Source organism: Lactuca sativa, chromosome 9 (genome assembly GCF_002870075.4).
Source record: "Lactuca sativa cultivar Salinas chromosome 9, Lsat_Salinas_v11, whole genome shotgun sequence".
NCBI lineage: Eukaryota > Viridiplantae > Streptophyta > Magnoliopsida > Asterales > Asteraceae > Lactuca > Lactuca sativa.
Window position 1 is genome coordinate 16,787,116 of NC_056631.2, and position 16,424 is coordinate 16,803,539.

General features: G+C 32.7%; 2 protein-coding genes and 3 long non-coding RNA genes across 9 annotated transcripts; 3 read left to right on the plus strand and 2 right to left on the minus strand.

Annotated features, from left to right (window-relative positions):
- Nucleotides 1-1,515: 1,515 nt before the first annotated feature.
- LOC111903971 (EPIDERMAL PATTERNING FACTOR-like protein 9) lies at nucleotides 1,516-2,507 on the plus strand. The gene is made up of 3 exons (XM_023899745.3): nucleotides 1,516-1,675; nucleotides 1,939-2,009; nucleotides 2,134-2,507. Exons 1-3 carry the CDS (start codon nucleotides 1,573-1,575, stop codon nucleotides 2,296-2,298), a joined length of 339 nt encoding a protein of 112 aa, XP_023755513.1. The 5' UTR covers nucleotides 1,516-1,572; the 3' UTR covers nucleotides 2,299-2,507.
- A 2,442-nt stretch (nucleotides 2,508-4,949) lies between these two features.
- LOC111903970 (uncharacterized) lies at nucleotides 4,950-5,675 on the minus strand. Its single transcript, XR_002854392.2, has 2 exons — nucleotides 5,426-5,675; nucleotides 4,950-5,241 (listed from the first exon to the last, which is right to left on the minus strand). It is a non-coding gene; the product is annotated as an uncharacterized LOC111903970 (long non-coding RNA).
- A 1,400-nt stretch (nucleotides 5,676-7,075) lies between these two features.
- Nucleotides 7,076-8,041, plus strand: LOC111903928 (uncharacterized). Its single transcript, XM_023899693.1, has one exon. It carries the CDS (start codon nucleotides 7,076-7,078, stop codon nucleotides 8,039-8,041), a length of 966 nt encoding a protein of 321 aa, XP_023755461.1.
- Nucleotides 8,042-10,428: 2,387 nt separating this feature from the next.
- LOC111903967 (uncharacterized) lies at nucleotides 10,429-15,552 on the plus strand. Of its 2 annotated transcripts, none has more exons than XR_006186641.2 (2): nucleotides 10,429-11,091; nucleotides 11,464-15,552. It is a non-coding gene; the product is annotated as an uncharacterized LOC111903967 (long non-coding RNA). The 2 variants fall into 2 exon arrangements; XR_002854390.3 differs by having other exon boundaries at nucleotides 11,471-15,552.
- Nucleotides 12,371-15,602, minus strand: LOC111903966 (uncharacterized). 4 transcript variants are annotated; one of them, XR_008226268.1, is made up of 4 exons: nucleotides 14,631-15,602; nucleotides 14,226-14,272; nucleotides 12,517-13,506; nucleotides 12,371-12,429 (listed from the first exon to the last, which is right to left on the minus strand). It is a non-coding gene; the product is annotated as an uncharacterized LOC111903966 (long non-coding RNA). The 4 variants fall into 4 exon arrangements; XR_002854389.3 differs by having other exon boundaries at nucleotides 14,226-14,506; XR_008226267.1 differs by having other exon boundaries at nucleotides 12,517-12,740; nucleotides 13,331-13,506; nucleotides 14,226-15,602.
- Nucleotides 15,603-16,424: the final 822 nt, after the last annotated feature.

Consider the following 16,424-nt stretch of genomic DNA (forward strand, 5'->3'; position numbering starts at 1 on the left):
GAATCAGCAACATGCATGTTTCAACACAACACGCCATGCCTAAAATCGGCAAATATACTCCTTCCACATTCTTCTATGAGTTTGCATGTGAATCATCAATCATATACTATTTTATAAGGATTTTGGCAAGGTTCAGGAAAAAAAAAGAAAAAAAAAACCCTCAAACCGTCTTGTTGGTGGGTGGGAATCTCTATCCCTTTAGGCCCTTTAATTTAATTCGCTATCATCCAAAATTTTGGCACTCCAAAACTATAAAACTCCCATTTTGCCCTCTGGTATGTTGAATATATAAAAAAAACACCATGCCTAGTTTGGTAATTTGGTTGCTACTGGACAATATCCGCATAAGTTGGTCCAAAGCCGAACTTTGTCTGCCGGGGACCCCTTTAGGAAAAAAATCAATAATCATTTTCAAAAAACATCAACAATTAAAAATTATGCAACATAATCTTCAAACAATATATATTTGAGTTGTCGAACCTGATTTTTCTTTTGACCTAATAGCTGCTATACAGACCAAGCTTATATACTTGACATTTACATTATTTGCTTCGATTAACTCATTTGGTAGAAGCTTTGCTTTTTAGATTGGAGGTTCCCGGTCCTACTCCAGGCATAGATGAATTTTACTAACCAGAAGATACTAACTTCTAATTACTAACCAGCTATTTTAAAAAAATAACTTGCTCTTATAAATAGAGCCCTCATGAATCCGTATGACCCTACCCAAGCAAAAAGTGTAATTCCAAGCATAGGTGAATTTTACTAACCATAAGATACTAACTTCTAACTATAACTTCTTCTAACTACTAACCAGTTGTTTAAAAAAAAAGTTGTTTAAAAAAAAAAACTTGATCTTATAAATAGAGTCCTTATGAGTTTGTATGACCCTACGTAAGCTAAAAGTGTAATTCCAGATTTCCAGGAGTAGGCATATTTTACTAATAAGAAAATATTAAGTTCTAACTACTAACTTCTAATTACTAACTGACTGTTAAAAAATTAAAAATTAAAAAAAAAAAAAAAAATTAAAAACTTGCTCTTATAAATAGAGCCCTTATGAATTTGTATGACCCTTGGCAAGCAAAAAGTGTATATCGCCAGTCATCTATAAAATCTCTCACTTATGTTCGTCCTAAAGATGTACATAGTTCGATTTCTCAGATTGAGTAAACCACGTTAAATACTGTCTTTTCGCTTTTTATTGCATATATTTATTTCTACGTGTGTGTAGGTTCTTCATTTGTCAAAATGTTTTTTTTTTTTTTTGCTAACAAGATAAATACATGTCTTAAATTGCGATGCTTAAAGGCATCACTGAATAACATCTAAGTCCCATTTTGTTAAAAAAACAGACAAAAATATGTCTTGAAATATCATTTTTGACGACAGGTAAATAATGGTTATTTTATTCAAATACTTGAAATTCTAGGTATTTAATATTTGTATATATTTGTTTGTTTTTACTTCCCTACTCTCCTAGATACTCATTCTATCTCTTATGGTCCCTATTTGACCACAAATCTTTTTACATCCCTACTCCATACATTCATCTCTTCAATATATATATGAATGATTACCAATTCATGTGTTCTTCAAACCAAACCAACAATGGCTTCCCCATCAAAAACCAACTTACTCGTCTTCTTAATTTGGGTAACACTAATCATCCAAGGTCTATTTTCAACTTACACTTCTTCTTTTCTCTATCTTTTTACGCACCTTATCCTCAATTATCCAAATAAAAATTTGGCCTTTTTAGCTTCACAAAGATTCAAATTTTACTTCCTGCATAAATTAAGTTGGTTTTAATTTGTGTAAACTTCAATCCCGGTTTATTGTTGCTAAAACTCTTAACATTGGTGTAGTGTTTTTGGGTGACATATATATGTACTTAAAGCATCTAACTCTAAGTGCATCTGTATGTACCATTTTCAGGGATTGCAGGATCCAGAACAGTAACTCTACTTCCTCATCAGAACTCTGAGTTACACTTGCAGGTGAAAAAGGTACAATTCTTTCTATCATTATTGCATGTAGAATCATGCATCGTTATAAATATACCAAAATTCTGTTTAAAAAAAAACTATTTGAGTAATTCATGAATTGTACGTTTTGGAAAAACTTATATAGAATGTAGTCCTGAGGAGAAGAACAATGATCGGGTCAGTGAAGCCAACTTGTACGTACAACGAATGCAGAGGGTGCAGGTCGAGGTGCAGAGCTGAGCAAGTTCCAGTTGAAGGAAACGACCCGATAAACAGTGCTTACCATTATAGATGTGTTTGTCATAGGTAATTAAATTTTCTTTTTTCTTCTTAGAAAAGAAAAAAAAAATGAGATTTGGACTCTATATAGTTTGAGGCAATTCAATTTCTAGTTAAGAAAAAAGTATGTTATAATATGCTATTCTTGATGGAGAACTCGTGTTGTGAATTTTGTTGGGATTTGAGTGATGTTAATTATATCATTCTGAGAGCCGTATGAATTTTTGGGGTTTTGTGTTATCTTTCAGTTCTTGGAACGAGGGTCATAGTGATTGCATTGCCATTTGTATGAATTGCAGAGTTAGAATGTACGATTCTTAATGCATAATGTACATGTTGATATTTACTTAATCGGTGTAGCTTTCATGAAAGAATCCATCATTGTTAATCATATATATATTGTTGTACCTTCGACTTATGTAGAAGGTTTTAGAAACAACTATTGCATGATGTTCTTGAAACAAAAATAAGAGCATCTTGCCCCTTTGAAATGTGGGTCTCACCCACATTTTTTTGGTACGGAGAATCTTTTGTTAAGTTGATGATAAACTGATATTATTATAAAGGTTGAATTTATTCATAAAACTCTAGAAATAGAGTATAAATTTGTTGTGAATGTTTGAATTTGTAAAATTGAAGTGAGGGGGACTGCAAATATGCACATGGAAAGTGGTCCCAAAAGAGTCACATGAGGGCATGAGGCATTCTCTTTGAAATCATCTAATATATTTTGCATTAGACTACACGAATCTATGCGTATATATTCATACACATCGCTTGTTTCAAGTTATGACAAAAGATAATGAAGAGGAATATGAAGGTGTTTATTGGATTTTAGCTATTTTTATAATTAAAAAATCTCACACGTATAAAGTATAAACTGAAGCATGGAGGTCCCATTTGGGTAGGAAGACTACTCAAGTATTGCCAAATTTGTAATTCGTAGGATAAAAGTAGCAAAAGGAACTAGAGGCCTTCACTGCAACAAATTATCTATCAAAAGGATGGGTGTTATAATTAAATCGATATTTAATTAGTGGCAACAATTATCCATATTGTTTGCAAATTAAAAGAAATATAATCAAATTGTACAACGATAACAATGGCAATACCTACGTCCTGTTAAAATGCGATGAGGGAAGATAAGATGTATTCCAATGATGACCGGCATAACAAAAAACTCGATTCCACAATAAGGAATAAACAATTGTGCGTGACAAAAAGCATAAGAAAAAACTCGATCCCACAATAAGGAATAAACAGTTGTATTTGACAAAAAGAAAAGAAAACGATAAGGGTGAACGCATAGTGAAAAAGTAAGAACTATTTAACTGAATTATAAATGTGAAAGTAGTTTGAGTATGTATTGCCGACTATAAAAAACGTCGTTTGTTTTTCGCGAGGTAAAATATATGTAGTTTTTTTAATATCTGTAAAAAAGATGCAGACCAAAAGTTTGTGGTGTGATCATTTGTTTTTTAAAGTATGCATACTACATAAATACACCCATTAGCCACATTGATTTTTAGTTCATAATAAAGACGGTGATGGTGGCGGCGGTAAATGTGAAGATGATGATTGTGGTAGCGGAAGTAGAGGTGGAAAAAATGGTAGTGATGGAGGTGGAAAAGGTGGTAGTGGTGAAGGTGACAATGGTTGTGGTGATGGTGATGGTGATGGTGGCGACAAAGGGGATGATGATTGTAGAGGTGGAAAAGGTAGTGGCGGTGTCGGTGGTTGTAACGGTGGAGGTGGTGAAGGTGGTGGGGGCAATAGCGGCGGCAAAGGTGGTGGTGGTGGACAAAGAAAATCATGTTAGGGTTAAAACTTAAAAAATGTCTTTTAATATAAAAGCTGCTTTTTTGTCTTCTGTAAAAAAAGTTACACTAATCTTTCTAATCTTTTTATCTCTCCAGACTGTAGTCTTCTACAAAAGCAAAAAGTCTTTTGTTTCGATGTCTACCTGCCCGCAAAAATAAGAGGCCACACAGGGACGTCCCCGTCCTAGAGGGTAAGCGATATAGGTGATCGTCCGGGGCTCATCTTTTATAGAGACCCAAAAGTTTTATGGACTTTATTAGTTATATATTTTGCATCTCAAAAAGCTAGAAGAAATATTTTTCTTTAAATATATGGATTTTTGTAATCGAAAATGCTATATTTAGAAGCTAGTATAAATAAATTTCTTTCGATTATTAATTTATTTTTAAAATTTTAATGAAGTTTATGTATTTTAAGAGTTTTTTTTTTTCTTTCGTGTCCTGGGTCCAAAATATGTTTCAAATATGTTTCAAACAGCCCTGAGGCCACACAAACTTTTTTTGTAAAAAACATACAACTTAGCGGTCTATCATCGATGTTCAAGCACTCGAGCCAAGGTCTGTGGTGCTCAGTTCTAAGGTTTCCGGTGCACGAAAAGGAGTGTGTGTCATTTTTGCAACCTTGACTCAAAAGCATGCTTAACAGCTGTAAAGTCTAGATCTAAAATGACTTTCTAGTTCCCTATAGATTAACACAATTACGATGATTATATGAACCATGTTAATTTTTGTGCTCTTATTAATTTTGGTATCTTTGTGTGAATATTAATCCTAGCAAAAGTTCGTGTGACAATAACTGAAAGTCCCGATCAAAAGTTCAAGTAAGTAGTAAAGTAGAACTAGAAAGCAAAAGTCATTATAGTAAATTTATCAACTACCGATAATTAGAAGGAATTGGTAGCGAGTTCATAGATCAAATAGGTGAGTTTTACTTGAATATTTGCTTAAAAGGGAATATTATACATAATTTGGGAGATTTCAAAACTGAAAATTACTACAATTATTTTGGGAAAAAAGAAAATGACAATGTAATCTTCTTGGATCAAACAAGCTGACCACTTTAATTATGTACCTTCTGTCTTGAGAGACCTAAACTTCATACTTCAATCATCACTTTGTTTCCAAGTACCCCAGTCAGGTTCAGACGATATATTCTGTTTTTCAGTAAAAAGCAAGGAATTTGATTGTTAGCTTTTATTAATTAATGTTACAGACTTATACACATATAATAGAAGCATAATCTAATTTTCGGATTTTAAATAGAAGGAAAAGAACAAAGTATAATAGTAAAGGAATAAGGTACGTTGATAAATGGACCACATAGGATGGAGGCATGACCTGAAGTTGTTGATGATGTAGCCACGAATATAATGAAGCATGCACTGCACAGGCAGCATGCTTACGCTAGCTACGACTCCATGATTGGTTTATCTTTTCATATTCAAACTATATATAATTCCACCAACTATCAGCAAAAATGTGAATATGATATACATATATAGATGTAGACAATCATATTATGATCAGTTCTTGAAGTTTCTATATATCTGCAAACAAAAGATTCATATTTTAATGTGTTGTTTAGAATTAGATCGATACAATGTAGCTTTCTATGCAAAGAACATATAGTACATCTTAAGCCCTGGTGTTGGGACCATGCATATATATGTAAGGACCACCAGACCAATTATATACTTTTTGGTTTTTAATTGCAAAGAAACAGTTTTCCCTCAACTTGAATTTTGGCAGTTCTTGATTGATGTGCTTATGTGTTCTTCTTTTGGGTAACACTATTGATGTTAGCTTCCATGGTTTCTTGTATGGGCATATTTGTAGTTATTTCTAACCGGTGGAATATATACTTGATGTTTTACGTACGTCAATGCTACTTGTGTGCAATGTAATAATATTAAACTACATCTTTTTGTAGTTATTCAGTCATGTCCTTTGGTTACGAGTTAGAGTTAGAGGCTGAAGCAGAAGCATATATATATATATATATATATATATATATATATATATATATATATATATATATATATATATATATATATATATATATATATATATATATATATATATATATATATATATATATATATATATATATATATATATATATATATATATATATATATATATATATATATATATATATATATATATATATATATCAAAGAGGAAGCAGAAGGCGAGTCTCCACCATTATCTGGTGTTAAATCAGGAAGTCCCATGAAGGATTTGGGAAGAAAACTGGTCCGAAAATAGCGATTTGAATGTCATTATATATATACCTCGTAACCTGTCCTAGCGATCTAACTGGATTGAACCCGGTATAATAGAAACCGTTACTAGCTAAAATTGGATAAGACTAAACGGTATGGGACATCAACAAGACACAACATGGTGACGTGGCAGCCGGCGACGGCGTTATGACAGGGGGAACACCGCCCCCCCTATCTCGGTGCATCTCGTCGAGGACATCTCGTGGGCGTTATGACGAAGTGAAACGCAAAGAATTTTACCGTTGATTTTTTTGATCGTTTCAAAACGGTCGAAATTCAATTAAAAAAAAAAACTTTTTTTTATCTTTTTATATATATATATATATATATATATATATATATATATATATATATATATATATATATATATATATATATATATACTCTTTTTAATTTAAACTTTACACATTTTTTAAAATCCTCTCTATATTTTCTACACTTTGTTAATAAAAAAATAGAGCAAAACCCAAACACCCCCCCTCCATCATCAAACCCAAACACAACCTCGCCTCTCGGATTTACGGGGTACGAAAATTATTTCAACCTTTTGTCGTCTCAAGGTTCACCACAAATACCATACCACGGTGCCGCTTTCAATCCCGCTTCACCGCCACTGCAATTTCCCAACTCACCTTACGTTCAACAAAATCAATTTGGTCAAAACCCAAATTTACAACAAAATCTTTTCTCTACTTTTGGTTCGATGCAACAAACAACCAATCAACCGTCGCCTACAACACAACCAACAGTTCAAGTGGAAGCGGGAAGTAGTAGGAAAGGGAAAGGGAAAGGAAAATCAAAAGGGAAATCAATAGCGGTGGAATCTGAAAATGCTGACGTTCCACAATGGTGGACACCGGAGGAGGAATACGCTTTGATGGCGGCTTGGTGTGCTACTTCAAATGAGGAACTTCGTGGAAATGGAATGAAAAAAGGAGCTTATTGGGGGGCGGTGCTCGACAAGTTTCACGCTATTTTAAGGAAAAATCTGTATCGCAACAACGACATGTTGAGCAGCAAATGGGGTATGATTACTAAGCGGTGCAGCAAATTCAACGGTATTTACAACCGGATTGCGGCGCAACAACAAAGTGGAACCAACGAATTTGATTTGTTCAAAGCTGCTAAGGAACAATATCGGGTCGAAATGGGTCATGTTTTTGATTTTGAAAAATCATGGGAATTGTTGCGAGCAGATCCAAAGTGGAATAAAACGCCTACATCGTCGGAGGTTCAATCCAAAAGGTCTCGCAATTCTAGTTCGGTCGACGTGTCGGACGCACGGACTAACATCGACCTAAACGCCGATGACGATGAGATCCCGAATGATATCCAAGAGATATCCCCACCACGACGACCGCCCGGACGCGACAAAGCGAGGCGCGCTGCAAGACATGCGGAGGAGGTGGAGACGAGAGCAAAAGATGCGGCGGAAATGAGAGCGAAATTCGACGAACTTAATTTGTTAATAAAAGAAAAAAATGAGTTGAAACGTCGTCATTTGGAATTTCTGGAAAGTCAAGCACGGGAGAAGCGGGAGCAAAAAGAGAGGGAACTAATGACACAACAGTTGTCAATTCTTCGGACAAGCAAGGATGGTTTAGCACCTGCTGATCTAACGGTGCTACAAGCAATGAAGGAACAAATTAGGAAAAAATATTTGGGTTGATTAGGATTTGTGTGTGGTATTTAGTAGTGATTTCAATGTTATTTTAGTTATTAATTTAGGTTTAAAATTATGTTTTTTCATTGTAATCGGATTTTAGATTTTAAATATTATGTCTTTTTTTTGTTTTTAAAATTATATGTTTTATAAAAAAAATATTAGTTATTATTAAAAAAACGCTAAAGGAAAAAAAAACGAAAACAAAAAAAAAAAGTTAAAAAAAAACGAAATAGTAAAAAAAAATACAAAAATAAAAATATTTATTTTCAAAATGTTGGTGTTACATCTTGTTGTATCTTGTTGCCCATTTCCTCACTTGGTGTTATAACACCATTTGCTTATGTGGCATGTGAGGTGGCACAACTTGGTGTTGCACCTTGTTGCTCACACCCAATGCTCTAAAAAACTGTTTATTTCCACAGGCCATTTGAATTTTAATTTTCTGACAAAATGGCTATATTTGTTAATAACTTTTTTTGGCTTAAAATGAGGATTTTGCTCTAATCGGCATAGGTTAAATAAATGGGGCTGATATTTCCACTTACTCAATTTATCCTTCCACTTGATAAAAATGATTTTTCTTTTTATGCCCTTCTTTTAATTAACAAAGATATAAAGAAAGATGTCAGTCATTGTTACTCATTCCATATCAATTTTTATTGTACAGTATTGGTTAAAAAAACATTGTTACTCATTCTCTATTAGTTTTTAAAGTTTTGCATCTACTAACTAATTTGATAATCATTGTTTATAAGATTAGTTTGAAAAGAGAAACTAGACATTGATAATTCATATATAACTAAAATTTGATTCACGGACAACCAAAATTTTATGACACCATATATTGGCCATTGGTAATTTAATTGTGAATCTATTTCATGTTCAAATTGATATTTTATGACACCATATATTACCATTATCTGGTTTCTTTTTTAAACTAATCTCACAAACAACGGTTATCAAACTCATCAGTAAATGCAAACTTAAAAAATTCATAGGAGATGAGTAATAATGTTTTTAACCAATACTTCAAAAATTCATAGGAAATGGGTAACAATGTTTTTAACTAATACTGTACAACAAAATTTGATATGGAATGAGTAACAATGATTGACATCAAAATAAATAAAATTGATAGAAATTAGTGACAATGATTGACACAAAAATAAACATAAACGATTAAAAATTAATTAGCTAGCTTTATTTATATTTTTACATATAAAACACTAAGGTTCAAAAACATAAATATTCAAGTTTAGGTCATGAAGATTGATGTTATGTTGACATTATAAATTATAAATGATATTTAAAAAAAATTAAAAAGACAAATTTTTGTTACATAAGAAAAAAGAAAAGAAAAACAATTGTCAAATTATGGTAACAAGCAACCTCTTTCTTTCTCTTCATATTTTCGAAAATTGAAGGGTTTCTCTTTCTTTATATTTATGTTACTTAAAAAGAACATAAAAGGAAAATTATATTTTTTTTTCAAGTCTAAATATCAAACCATAAAGTAGGAATGTCAAAAAGTCTCGTGGGACTCCATTTCCGTGGGGGCCCTTCTGTTTTGAAGGATTTTAAAAAAAAAATTGGGGGGCGGGGACGGAGGCGGGGGAAGGTTAACCTCCGTTTTAATTTCGGGGGAGAGGATGGGGTATATAATTCCGTCCCGAAACCCCCATGGAGACCCGGTTAATAAATTGCACATATATTTACATATACTAATTATATAAATATAATAAACAATATCATGATTTTGAGCTTCCTATATATATATATATATATATATATATATATATATATATATATATATATATATATATATATATATATATATATATATATATATATATATATATATATATTAAGTTGTTAGTATAATGTTTTTAAGATGCCATAACTTTTTTTATTTTTAATATGTAAAATTCTGTTATAAATAATTATATATTACCTCAAAAATAGCTTCTATTAGCCTAAATAACAACTTTTTTAGCCCAAAAAAATCAGCTCAAAATCAATCGAGGACAGGGGTGGGGACGGACGAACGGAGAAATTTCGGGGACAGGGGCAGGGATGTACTCTCCGTCCCGTTTGTCCCCGTTGACATCATTTACATAAACTAATAGGTGTGGTTATGTTGGTTTCACTTTGTCTTTCACTCTTTCAAGCCGATCTTATTATCTCAACTTTTTTTCGTACATTTGTTAAATATCAATTTCTTTTTCATTTTCTTGCAATATCATCAGTATATATATTGCTATATTCGTATTCTCTTCTCAAATTGTTTCATATTTTCGGTATATATCATTTTTTCCGTTTTTTTTCGAATTCTCAAAATATTATATTCTTGTGTTTTTAATATTTTTAAAATAGAATCCTGTTTTGTGGGTATGAACAATATTTAGTCTGAGGGAACCTAGAAAAACAAAACCACTTTCACAACATTGCTTATGAAATGATCAAAAGAAATTTGGAACTATTACGACTTGTGTCAAATTCCAAATGACACACTATCACTCTAGTGTCCCTACAAATTGTTTAGATCTTAACTAAATTTTCTTACACCCTATCTTCGGGTATAAAATTGAGAGAAAAGAAAGGATCGGGTATAAAATTGAGAGAAAAGAAAGGAAAGTGGAGGAAATACAAAGGATGGAATTGCCTTTCCTTCATAATCATCTCATTTTTTTAAAGAGATTAACAAAAAAAATAAATAAAAATAAAAATAAAAAATCTACTTGTCTTCCAATTTCTTTTCCTTCTTTTCCTTCTCTTCCGCAAATGAAAATGGATAACATACTTCATTATCCTTCTTTTCCTTCTCTTCCTCAAATGAAAATGGATAACATACTTCATTATCCTTCTTTTCCTTCCTCTTATTCAAAAAAAAACATAGCTTTCAATGCCTTTCCTTCCATCTGCAACCACTACGATTGACCCTTTGTTAGGGTATAAAAACGCATTTTTTTTTGCTTTCATTTTCTAAAGTTTTTCTTGGGAGAACTATCTCTCTGGAGGCGAAAATCGACACTATGAAAAATCCCGACAATATGGTAAGATCTTTACTCATTATGTGTTTTAATCAACATTTATGAAGTTTAGGCTTTATTTATTTATGATTTATCCGGAAAAAGTTTTAAAAAAACGAAAATCGAAGGTGTTTCCCCTCCGATTTTCTTAGATCTATGTGTTATATTTGATATTTAGAAAATTTCATAAGCAGCCTTGAGGTTTTGATAGCATTGCATACTTGGATATATGATTGTACAAGTACATGATGTGTAAATCGTGCATTGTGAGGTTGTATATTTGATATTTTTTGTTAATATGTTTTATAAACGTGTTAATATATCGTAATAATATGATTCTTGTGATATAAAAACGATTTTTGTTGTTTCTTGATGTTGTACATTTGCATTTGTGAGGTTGTAGATCTCTTGGAAGCTAGCACTACAAATGTTGTGCCCTTAATGGAATCACACACAAGCTAGCAAGAAGATGACTTGAAGAAGAAGAAGGGAGGTATGAATTTCGATTATCCCATTGGAATGATGAGTGACCGAAATTCTAAGGGCTAGGGTCCTTTATATAATGGTACGAGGAAACCTGGATAACATTAAATAATAATATTTCAAATTGGTTTATCCACCTTCTTATTTATCCACATAGGATATTCTAAAAATCCTAGAATATCCCCAAAAATCGTCCATTCCTTAAGGTGGAAGGTTCTTGAACCTTCTGCTCAACTATTGAACAATTACACTTTAGACCCTACATTTTTAATTAATTTTATTAATCCCAAAATTAATTATAACTAGGTGAGAAACCCCGCTCCGCGGGGTTCAGTTTTGAGCATAGTTTTCGTTTTTTCATAATCGAATCAGTCACGCGGATATTTGGAGATTGACTCTTCAAATGCTTTCAGTTTTGGGATACTCTAGCTTATAGTGCAACTTAGAAACCGAAAGGCCTTGTGGTTTTTTCCTGGAAAATAGTCATTTAATACCCATTAATGTTATATTTTTTCCAAAATGAAATAAACAAAACTTGTGGTATTATTCCAAAAACGTATAAGATAAAGTGATAAGGAAAAAAAGGTAAAATGCAATTAAGTAATAAGAAAAAAAACAAAAAGTTAATAAGAAAAAAAAGGTAAAATGTTGCATTTGGGTAGAGATTTGTTAACGTAAAATGCCTTAATAAGGAAAATAAATGAAAGTAGGATGCTATAATACACCAATAAATAAAAGTACAATGGTATGTATTGCATTTAGCCAAAAGTTGATTTATCAAGTTCTTTTCTATGGTTAATAACTTAGAAGACCAAGTGTACTTTTGTGTGGCTTATCTGATAGGATTTCAAAGGACATAAGTGGGGTTTAATACACCTCCTGCAACAGTCAAAAAGATTGTAAAATTAAAAAAAAAAATTACTATTCTTATAACACTAAATAACTTCATATTTTCGTGACTCTAACCTGTAGTGCAGCCTTTGTGGGGAAACAGAATGTAATAAGAGCAGGCGTGCTGTAAAAGGCAAATTTTGTTCTGGATATATTCTTATTCGAATTAGGTGAAACCTAGTCCAAATTTTGAACTGCAATCACAATATTAGCATGCAGAAAACGGAATTTTAAGTGATAATCTGACCTCAACAATCCAACATAAGCATGTTAAAGAATATCAATCTTTTATTCTCCCCCTGCACAATTAAATTGCAGCCCTATTAAAATAGCTAATAATTTACAAATTAAGATCTTCCATAATTTCTGACAGATAATAGAAAAACAATAAAGCACTGCAAAACTATTTCAAAAGGATGTCCCTAGTAGTGATATATTTATAGTTGCAATTACCCTTCAGTTTACTACAACAAACACATTCGACCCACATCAATTACAGTTATATGCGCAAATGGATTGCATTTAAAAATAAATATTACATACGTTCGTAGATAATAAGCAAAAGATGCAAAAGACGTAGATAATATTAAAAAAAAAAAAAAAAAAAAAAAAAAGAAGTGTGGAATTGGGTAAGCTGCTGCAATCGTTGTTTAACCTGCCCTTAATTTGTTTTTGATGCAATTTAAAAAAAAAAAAAATTAAAACAATCACTCTCGCAATAAGAAAGTTGATATTTGTCAGCCACAAGTTCAACTACAACGTGAAATTCAACATTGCATTTCGGTTTTTAGAAATCTGGAATGGAACTGTTGGTGAAAGAAAGTAGAAGAAAAAATAGCTGAATCTTGATTGTAACTAAATTTTCTTAATTTGTTTAATAGCAACCTACTTTTTTGCTCAGTGATTGGATGCCTAATAGGGACACACAAAGAATTAGGTTTTACTGCGGATTATGGCTTGGAGAGGTTTGTGTTGTGTTAATTGTATGTGGTTGTATGATATTAATATGCAATGCATCTTCATGAAAAGCTTTGTAGCATAGCCTCTGAAAACTCTTTTGAAGACCTGCCATCCAAAAATCACATATTTTTCAATTACTATAATAAACAACGCAATTTAAATTTCAAAAATAAAAAAAAACTTTAATATGCCTAAAAACAAAAGAGTAATATTAATATCAGGTCTTCAAAAGCAGTTGACCTTTTTGCAAAATGAACAAATCTAAACTTCTGTTTGCCAACTGCCATTGAAATAATGCCCTGAGATGCTCTATTGATGTGTTCTCTGGAATATTGTTCATATAAAATGCCCTCACCGATGAAAAAAAATGTTGTTATTTTCACATTTTAATGCATTAAATTTTACATGGAACAAACAAAAGTTGACAATAATAAATGTGTATGTTTCTAAAAACCAATTCAACAATGTTGGGTTCAGGTGAAAAGTAAAAAATCTTAACATGTCAAAAGTCAGAATGGACGGATATCACTTTGCCATATAGAACTTAACAATAAGAAAAAAATGGCATAATAGATGTGTATAACTGTTTAATCTTTATTCATTAAAGTTTACCTGAACAAAACAAAATGATAACGTGTTAAATAGCATGGTCATACTAAAATGATAAGGTGTTAAATAGCATGGTCATACTACACTTAATCCAGAAAACTATAGATGAGAATGAAATCATATCAACAGTGTAAATTTTATTTTTATGCAGTTTTAAAAGTAGTTGTTATTGACTGAAGCTAGTGCAATGGATGATAGAATATAACTAATCTTACCGGTTCTTTGAAGCATTTCATCAAACAGTTGATGTGCATCCTCAAATCTGCAAAGTTTGAATAACAAAAACAATCCAATCCTTCTTTAAGTAAGTACCTTTTTAAGTCACCAACATCTGAAAACAGCTGAACGAAATATATAGGAATATAGGATGCTAAACACTTGACAAATCTATTGAAGAACATACAGAAAAGGAAATCAAATGTATTTTTTTACACACTATTCAGATTTCTGAACAGAAGAATTAACCATAGCCACAATTCCACTTCAGAACTCTCTCCTATGATTTTCGTAAAAAAATGGAACACAAATTAGAAAACCCAACAATTTCCTATGAGCGCTGAGAAAGAAAAGACTTAGTTCGATCCAAATCTTGAAATCATCCAGAAATTAGGCGAGGATACCTGTTGATTATTTCAATGTCGAAAGTAGTCAGGAAATTGAGGAACAATGATGTTTTGTTTCATCCTCTCAATTTCTTACGACTCATCTTGAAGGGTCGCCACAGCAGCCTTTCAACCGGTAAGGAAAGTTCAACCGAACATCACCTCCAGCCACTGCGATCAGCAGCCAACGTCGTCGCACCACCACCAGCATAGTGTTGATATGTGCTGCTGGTTGTTGTTGGTTCCTTGTCAAAATTGGCTTTATAGGTCGTTCTTTTCCGGTAAGAAGCAGTGAAATAGGATAATGGCGGTGGGAGAGAGAATAACGGTGAGAGAGAGCCCATATGGGCGTCCGTCCGCTTTCTTTGCCATCGTGTTCAGCCATATTTGTGTACATCTAAAAACTGAAACTGAAGAAGAATCTATAATAGCAACTTATCTGATTAGAGGGGTAGGGCACCAATCGATAACTTCATCAGTAATTACAAATAATCGTTCATTGGTTGTCTCCTGCTTAATCAAAGACCACTGGATACACAATAAATAAGGGAGGGTTGTTACAGGTCGTGGATGAGAGTCGAGAAGCCACAACTGCACGACAAAGGCCTTGGCGATTTCTTCGTTTTCCTCTCTGATCTGTTTTTGCTCCACCGATTACGAATGGAATGGTAAGAAGCGGCGGAGCCGACCGTGGGGAAGGATCCGGAGGCAGTGACCAAAGTAGAGTTACGGTAACCCGATGAAGAACAGGTAGTAAAGGGCATCGTTGGAAGCGGGATCCTTTGGAAAAATGGTAGAAGAAGTCGAAAGAGAGAGACGATAAAGGATTCAATCGAGAGGCAAACAGGTGGAGATAGAAGCAGAGGCGGTGGTGGTGTTCTCGAAGAGGCGGAGAAGAACACGTAGCAGAAGAGCCATGAATCACGTCCAAAATTGATGATATTTGGAAGAAAAAGATTGGTTGAGGGTGCGGTGATGGACCAACATACAACACGTCTTCAAAAATTCAATAAATAGAAACGTTTGAACACACATATATAATCAGAGGACCAAATTTGCCAATCTCTTAGGAAGTATACTGTAGCTAACGGGAGATAATTTTAATCTGTAGTATAATTAAATTCTGATTAATTATTAATTAAATAATAACTTTCTAATTAATATATTATTTTCATAATGCATTAATAAACTTTTTATATTAGTTTATTAATCAAATAATAAATTAATCTCTCTCTCTAAAAGTCTTCATGTCTAATTGCTAGGTTTGTGGGCAACCAAAAGAACTGTGCTACTATCAATTCAAGTATATATCAATTATAGCTGTGTACTTAGACAACTAATCCAACAATCTTTATTCACATCAACTGGACATGCTGGTAGAGGGGGCATACCGTAAAAAAGGTTATCAGGAAACTTAGCTTTATGTTCACCCAACTCATCTCCATCAAAATTGCTTTCTAAGTCAGTTATATCTAAATCTACATCAGCAACTTTAGCAAAATCCCTGTAACCATGTAGATTTTCATCTTTATGAATCATAACTTTTTTTACTATTATGTACTTCACCCTTATTCATAACTTTAACTTCTTGGTAGGGAACGTAAACATAACAGCCACCCACGTCATTAAGATATGTACCAACATCATCATCACCAACGTACTTGTAATTTTTGGGGTCCACATAGTGAATAGGTGAATACCTCACATTAACATTTTCAGCAACACTATGAAACTGAGGTACACTAGGAATCATGAAAGTACCTATTGGGTTGTTGCTCCATTTATCTCTGCATAAGTTAGCAATCGGCTCAT